The sequence below is a fragment of the Anguilla rostrata genome, chromosome 1 (genome assembly GCF_018555375.3).
Source record: "Anguilla rostrata isolate EN2019 chromosome 1, ASM1855537v3, whole genome shotgun sequence".
In the NCBI taxonomy this organism is placed as follows: Eukaryota; Metazoa; Chordata; class Actinopteri; order Anguilliformes; family Anguillidae; genus Anguilla; species Anguilla rostrata.
In genome coordinates, this window is record NC_057933.1 from 85,799,549 (window position 1) to 85,807,455 (window position 7,907).

Genomic DNA, 7,907 nt, shown 5'->3' on the forward strand with positions numbered 1-7,907 from the left:
GGAAAATAAAATGAATTTTGCAGTGAGCGTTCTTAACGCATTTCTAATTAAAGACATGCCGGGGTAATCCACAAGGGACTGCGCTTTAGTTCTGCAACTGAGAATATAAAGTGACCGACCGTGCGCCAGACTTGGGACAAACTTTATCGAGCCACGCGCCAAAAAGTTTCCTCTAGGACCTCTGTGATTTTTTTCCACCCACTACAGGTCGACTCCACGAGCTAAGAACAGAAGCATCCCATCAATACACAAGAACCAGCGTATGGGTCTCCAGTGGTGTTGTACCCAATCTTTGAAATACCTGGAGTGAGACGGCGAGATTGATTCTGTTCCGTTCAAGTCACACTAACATCTGCAAACGTCAAATAAGACTGCAGGTCCGCTGCCTCACAGACCGACACACACCTGAAGCGGGACGGGAGATAGGTAAGTGCCTGTCTTGCAATTGTGCTTCATTTCTACTCGGCTTAAATTCATAAGGTTACAGATCGTAACGAATGGTACGAATGCGCCAAATAGCCTCATGTAACATTTAGCGACGTTCATGTCTTAAACCGCTTATAGGGGTGCACTAAGGGTAGCACTGTAAGCCTGGGTCTGCGTTATAGGTATTTTGTTTGTTGTGATTAAACATTTAAAACAATAAGTGAAGGTCGTTATTACAGCGAAAAAGACTTGGTCTGACGCGAAGAAACCCCTCGTCTGAAATAATAATTGTGTTTCAGGACTATAAGAGACGACGTGGGGCTGTGTGGTTTTCTATTCTCAGATTTCAGTAGCGATGAGCGCACAGCGCACACCTGTCTACATGGGACTCATACTGTTGATCTCCACCGCCGGATACAGCAAGCAGAGCGCGGCTCCCACGGACTCTAGGGCCGGTAGGAGCCTGTTCCAGCTGATCATGGATAAAGTACGGCAGACGAAGGAGCAACAGGCTGACGACAGTGACAACCCACCATATAACTCCAACAAACACTATTCAGTCGAAACAAAGGAAATGCATGACTATAAGTCTTATCCTGATCATCACGTTCTTGGTGAGCAAACGGCACTGGAGATACACACACACACACGCACACACACACTCGTCATATACTTGCCACACATGCGCATCAAGTGGGTGGTTGTGTAACTTGTCTGTTTGTTAAACACAGCGTTTGGTTTTTAAGTGTAATTAAAATGAATTATAATTATCTGCCATAAATACCGGAATGATTTGTCTGCGTGACGAGTACATGCTAAATCCTTCACTCTTGTTATAGGGAAGACGGAGAATGCATGTTTACATCACTTTAAAATGCTACATTTATGTCTTCGCTGTTCGCCTGTTGAAACGATTATCCAAACGTATGGCACTTGCGTTAAACGTGGTGTTACCTGTATGGCAGAACAGATAGTCCTCCTCAAAGGTACGCAGATGGTCATTGAACGGCGCATTTAAAATAACAATGCCCGACTTTTTCTGAGTCCTGTAGCAGCCTTCCACATTAGCTGCATATCGCTGCTCTTTCATCAACAAGAATAGGTAAAGTTACGTCACCACAAAACCGGAATTAGAATATCTTGAATATAAGCGCATGGGACGCAGAGCTTATAGCTACTATATACGGAAACATTATGTGGAATACAAGACACCAGAAACTGAACATTGTTCTTTTTTTGCTTTTGACAGAGATTTTTCCAAGAGATCTCAGGCAGAAAGAAATTTTTTTAAAGCACTTGACAGGTAAGCTGCATGCCTGCCTACTGTCTTGGGACTACAGTAAACAGATGAAAACTGAGAGGATGCGATCACTTTTCCCTCTTTCCTGCAGGTCCCCTTTACTTCAGTCCAAAATGCACCAAACACTTCAACAGGCTGTATCACGGCACAAGGGACTGCACTGTGCCAGCCTGTGAGTGAAACCACCCAGCTACTGCCCAATTATAGAGCTACAGGAGCGCATCACACAGCCAGCACAGGGGATATGAGTGTACACTCAGGTACATCACACAGCCAGCATAGGGGATATGACTGTACACAGCCAGCGTAACGGATATGAGTGTACACTCTCAAACACATCACACAGCCAGCATAGGGGATATGAGTGTACACTCTCAAACACATCACACAGCCAGCATAGGGGATATGAGTGTACACTCTCAGACACATCACACAGCCAGCATAGGGGATATGAGTGTGCACTCTCAGACACATCACTCAGCCAGCATAGGGGATATGAGTGTGCACTCTCAGACACATCACTCAGCCAGCATAGGGGATATGAGTGTACACTCTCAAACACATCACACAACCAGTGTAATGGATATGAGTGTACACTCTCAAACACATCACACAACCAGTGTAATGGATATGAGTGTACACTCTCAAACACATCACACAACCAGTGTAATGGATATGAGTGTACACTCTCAAACACATCACACAACCAGTGTAATGGATATGAGTGTACACAGCCAGTGTAATGGATATGAGTGTACACAGCCAGTGTAATGGATATGAGTGTACACTCTCAAACACATCACACAACCAGTGTAATGGATATGAGTGTACACTCTCAAACACATCACACAACCAGTGTAATGGATATGAGTGTACACAGCCAGTGTAATGGATATGAGTGTACACTCTCAAACACATCACACAACCAGTGTAATGGATATGAGTGTACACAGCCAGTGTAATGGATATGAGTGTACACAGCCAGTGTAATGGATATGAGTGTACACAGCCAGTGTAATGGATATGAGTGTACACTCTCAAACACATTCCATCTCCTGGCTTTTCATTCTGTCTAGGTGGACGTTTTTCTTTTGTGTTTCTTCATTTTCAGGATTACTGCTCATTCATCTTTTCAGCTTAAACACATTCCAGGGTAACCCATGTGAGGCTAAATTAGCAGAGTGGACAGTGTGATTAGAGTCTGTGCTTGTGTCTGCTCTCTGATGGTCTATATCTTACAATTCTTCCACTGCCTTTCCTTTCCAGATTACAAACGATGTGCCAGACTTCTAAAGAGGTTAGCAGGGAGTCCACGATGCATGGAAGGTTAAATATATCAAGTAAGAAAAAGATTTCTTATCAATATTCAATGGGCATTATCCACCCAAAACAAGCAGCTCCACAGATCAAGAGGATGCGAATAGTATTTTAAGTGGAATGTGAAAACCAGCTGTAATAACTTGGGAGGAGAAAATTAGAAAAATTGGAGGTGCTTTTCTTCCGTCCATAAAACATAATTATAACTTTAGATACTGTGTATAATTTTATGTACCATTTTGTGTACTGAAGCACAAAAAACCCCTTGGAATTCAGTAAAGAAACTGTTGTTCTCTGAATTATTTGTGTTATAGCATTTTTGATTGTTTTAGGCTGTGGAGAAAATAAAACCATATCTTTCTGTTATCAGTCATGTATAAAGCAGACCAGACATGCCTTCTTGCTGACCAAACACATGAGTCAAATGTGAGTGAGGATTTATTTGTCTGTGACATTGTTAATGAATCATAGTCTTGCATGGTATGCATTTATGCTCTCAAATAGATAGGTCACTAAATTTAATTTTGTGTCTCTGATTACTGAAGGAGAAGAAAAGACTGACACCAAGAAAAGAGTGCCTTGGAGTAACAGGGAACAAATGTAACTGCAAAATCGCAGTCTGCCTGTCTGTCTGTCTGTCTATCAGCCTGCCTGCCTGCCTATCTGTTTGTCTGTCTGGCCGTGTGCCTGTGTCTGTTTGCCTGTCTGAATGCCAGCTTGCCTGCCTGCCTGCCTATCTGTCTGTCTGCCTGTTTGTCTGTCTGTCCATCTGTCCATCTGTTTGTCTGTCTGTCTGTCTGTCTATCAGCCTGCCTACCCATCTATTTGTCTGTCTGTCTGTCTGCCTGCCTGCCTGCCTACCTGTCTGTCTGTCTGTCTGTCTAACTCAGATGGTACAAATGAAGAAATCTCAGGGAAAAAGATGCATGCCCTGCCGCCAAACACAAAATATGTAGTTATATTTGATACAAATCAAGCTACATTTACTTTAATGCCTTTTTGGGTGTTTATGAGCTTCTTTTATTAGCTTGTCTGTTAAACATTGCATTCCTCTCAGCACTGGTACCCACATCAAAAACAAGCATCAGTCACATAATCCTGAATGCCATGATCTCACACACTCGCATGGAAATTTGCCTTTTTGCCACTACCAGACCTTTCTTGCTTAGCAGAGATGTGTGACTGAGTGCTGGTTAACGTTTACAAGCTGTAAACGTTAACCAAACGAGTGCTGATAATCAGGATTATCCTAAACAGTTTTGAATGTGGTAATATGGAATATATTTATATATTCCAATTATTGTTGTTTGTCTTTCTGTACATTAAATTTATAAATATTCCAGCTAATTTGCAAAATGTAAATATTGTAAATATGGTATGTATGGACAATAAATGAAAGTTTTTGATATATAATATGAATTGGGTGTTGAGGAAAAAATATTTAAAGTTTTTTTCTTAAATAAACGTAGATTCATTCAAATGTTCACTTTTGTATTTCTTGCTACACCTGACTATTTTACACTCTACAGGCCACAGAACTACAGGAGAGCCAGCGAACTTTATACACCCTACAGGCCACACACAGTACTACAGGAGAGCCAGTGACTATTGTACACCATACTGGCCACATAAAGTACTACAGCAGAGACAGTGACCTTTATACACTCTACAGGCCACACCCAGTACTACAGGAGAGCCAGTGAATATTTTACACCCAACTGGCCACAGAACTACATTATAACTACAGCCGAGCTAGTGACTATTTTACCCGCTACAGGCCACACACAGTACTACTGGAGAGCCAGAGACTATTCTACTTCCTACAGGTTACACAGAGTACTACAGAAGAGACAGAGACTATTTTATATCCTACAGAACAGGAGTATGAAACAAAATTAAATTAAATTTTAAAAACACACAAGGGAAACCTTAATCTTTTGTAAACATGCACATAACTACACACTGTGCTCTTCCATAGCTACGCTCACGTGGTATGTCCATCTTGCCCTGGTTAACACCACATTGGGAAATAAATTCTTCCCTATGTGATCTGAAGCATCCAAGGAACTCTGTAATCTGCTTATGCACTTGCTCGCAGCAAAGAGATGATTCACATGATCAAAAATACAGCCTGCAAGTGGCACTAAAAACCTGAGGGCTACTGCAAAAAAGCACTTAGAAAAAAAAAAAACATCAGGATTACTGCAAAAAAAGCACACAAGAAAACTAACTTCTGGGTTATTGCAAAAAGCACCTAGACTTAAAAATTCCAGGGTTACTGCAAAAAAGCATTTAAACTTTTTTTAGGACTTCAGGGTTATGCAAAAAAGCACTTTGACTTAAAAACTTCTGGGTTACTGCAAAAGCATCTAGACTTTTAAAATCCCATGGTCACTGACCAAAGCATTTACACTTTAAATACTTCAGATTTACTGTGAAAGCAACTAGACTTTACCAGGCTGTGCTTCGTGTTTTATCAGACAGATTTCAGAACCATTAAAGGACTGATTTATCTATCAGACCCTTAAAGCCTTCTGCAGACCCTGAACTACATGCTCCGCAGCATAGAAATCCTTTACAGGGTTATTAAAATGGATCAAAGACAATAATCTGTGAAAAAATGAAGTCTTTACTGATACATTGTCCATTTGCACTGAGACACATAAATTGGCTTTAATGAGCTCCAAACATGTCATGATGCATTGGGATAATTCAGTGGTCTTCAAAGCCTCCCAGGAGCCTTAAATCCCACAAAAGAGGCTCCTCCTTCTTCAGCAGGCAGGAGAAAGAGAGCAAAGGGTCACTGGTCGAGCTGGAGCCTCTTAAAAACTCCACACGGTTCTTTAAACATCTGAGCCATCAAAGGGTCCAGAATGTCATCAGAAACACTCCCCCCTACTGGCTATTATGTGTAGAGCAACATGAGGTTTCATGCTCTAAAGCTCAGGTATCAGAATCCAGTCCTGGAGGGCCACCGCGTCTGCATGTTTAACTCTGGTCCTGGAGGGCCGCAGCACCTACAGGTTTAACACCAGTCCTGGAGGGCCACAGCGTCTATAGGTTTAACTCCAGTCCTGGAGGGCCACAGTGTCAGCAGGTTCACCTCCAGTCCTGGAGGGCCACAGCGTCTACAGGTTTAACTCCAGTCCTGGAGGGCCGCAGTGTCTACAGGTTTAACACAGCAGCAGATTTAACTAGAGTCCTAGAAACTGTGGCCCTCCGGGAGTGAAGTTTGATTCCTCTGATGTAAAGTGCTTTATGCACGCTGCATCATGGAGCTAATGCTAATACTCACACAGCTGCATTATGGAGCTAATGCTAACACACACACCTACATTATTGAGCTAATGCTAACACACACAGCTACATTATTGAGCTAATGCTAACACTCACACCGCTGCATTATTGAGCTAATGCTAACACATACACAGCTACATTATGGAGCTAATGCTAACGCACACAACTGCATTATGGACCTAATGCTAACACACACACAGCTACATTATTGAGCTAATGCTAACACTCACACAGCTGCATTATGGAGCTAATGCTAACACTCGCACAGCTACATTATTGAGCTAATGCTAACACACACACAGCTACATAATTGAGCTAATGCTAACACACACAGCTGCATTATTGAGCTAATGCTAACACATACAGTTACATTATTAAGCTAATACTAACACTCACTCAACTGAATTATTCAGCTAATGCTAACACACACAGAAACATTATGGAGCTAATGCTAACACACACAGCTGCATTATTGAGCTAATACTGACACTCACACAGCTGCATTATAGAGCTAAATCCTGAACTCATCAGAGCAGTGCTCTAACTGCTGAACTCATTAGAGCACTTCTATAACCACTGAACTCCTCATCAGAACAGTGCTATAACCACTGAACTCATCATCAGAGCATCATGTAAATTTAAAAGTTCACCAAACTTTCCACAATCTTGCCTTAAATATGACTGATAATTGGGTTTATTCACTTTAAACCACATACAGGAAATTACACTTAAATTAGTATTTATCTCCATGGGCTTTTTAATTTTCATTTAAATTTAACGAAGATAAGTAAATGTTCAAAGCAACATGTTGCAGCATTTAGGGCAATATGAAGATGAAGTTTTACCACATCGACAGGGTCTCCTCTTAAGTTCTCCAATAGCCAAAAGACCAGTTACCATTCCTAATCCAATCACAGAACACCCATTCTGTGATATAATGTACAGAACCCTAATATGAATCAATATTTATTTAAACCTACGATTCCAGACTTCAGCTCCTCCATGCATTCTCGAGAGACACCATGAAACCAGGCACAAAGGCAGCGGGAGGAGGGGGAGAGGAGAGGTGGTTGCGCCGCTTATTACGCGCCGTCATGCCACCCAGTGGTGCGGCTTTGCAAGTTCCTCTGAGGTGCAGCCACCTGACGAGCCAGTAAAGCGCGCGCGCGCACACGCACGACCTATTATTTTAGGCTATACATTTTTACAGCCTATTTATCGCACCGCGCTTAATTGATTTTGCTGTTTGTCGTACAGGTGTCCGCACAACTGACGTCTCATTTCGGGACACGGGACACTGACAATAACTTCACAAATGCCTAATGTTACTTTTGTATGACAACTAACGATTGGTTTTGAATTTCTGGCATACGCTCCTTCCCAACTTACAAAACCAACTTTTCGCCGTCCCGTGTGCAGCCATTTTATTTGAGTTGAAGGGTCCTCCAATACGACAACTTTCTCTCATGTGCCGCTAAATATTGCCTGACTCAAAATCAGTTGAATGGAGCAACTTAGTACGGAAAAATACGACAGTCTAATGCCATTAAAAATTATATGTTAATAA

At 41.9% G+C, this 7,907-nt stretch overlaps 1 protein-coding gene and 1 long non-coding RNA gene across 5 annotated transcripts in view; one reads left to right on the forward strand and one right to left on the reverse strand.

Annotated features, from left to right (window-relative positions):
• LOC135238974 (ALK and LTK ligand 2b-like) overlaps positions 1–4,456 on the forward strand; it is a 6,906-nt gene extending 2,450 nt beyond the window's left edge. For 2 of the 4 annotated variants that reach the window (XM_064307250.1, XM_064307240.1), the window contains exons 2-7: positions 208–426; positions 770–1,040; positions 1,676–1,729; positions 1,818–1,898; positions 2,993–3,066; positions 3,414–3,473. In XM_064307250.1, coding sequence (XP_064163320.1) covers positions 782–1,040; positions 1,676–1,729; positions 1,818–1,898; positions 2,993–3,057 — 459 coding nt within the window. In that variant the 5' untranslated portion in view covers positions 208–426; positions 770–781 and the 3' untranslated portion in view covers positions 3,058–3,066; positions 3,414–3,473. Of the gene's footprint in view, positions 427–769; positions 1,041–1,675; positions 1,730–1,817; positions 1,899–2,992; positions 3,067–3,413; positions 3,474–3,588 lie in introns of those variants that run through there. The other 2 variants (XR_010325235.1, XM_064307232.1) reach the window with 2 other exon arrangements.
• Positions 4,457–5,652: 1,196 nt separating this feature from the next.
• On the reverse strand, positions 5,653–7,832 carry LOC135238992 (uncharacterized). Its single transcript, XR_010325237.1, has 2 exons — positions 7,321–7,832; positions 5,653–6,208 (listed from the first exon to the last, which is right to left on the reverse strand). It is a non-coding gene; the product is annotated as an uncharacterized LOC135238992 (long non-coding RNA).
• Between the last annotated feature and the right edge of the window lie 75 nt (positions 7,833–7,907).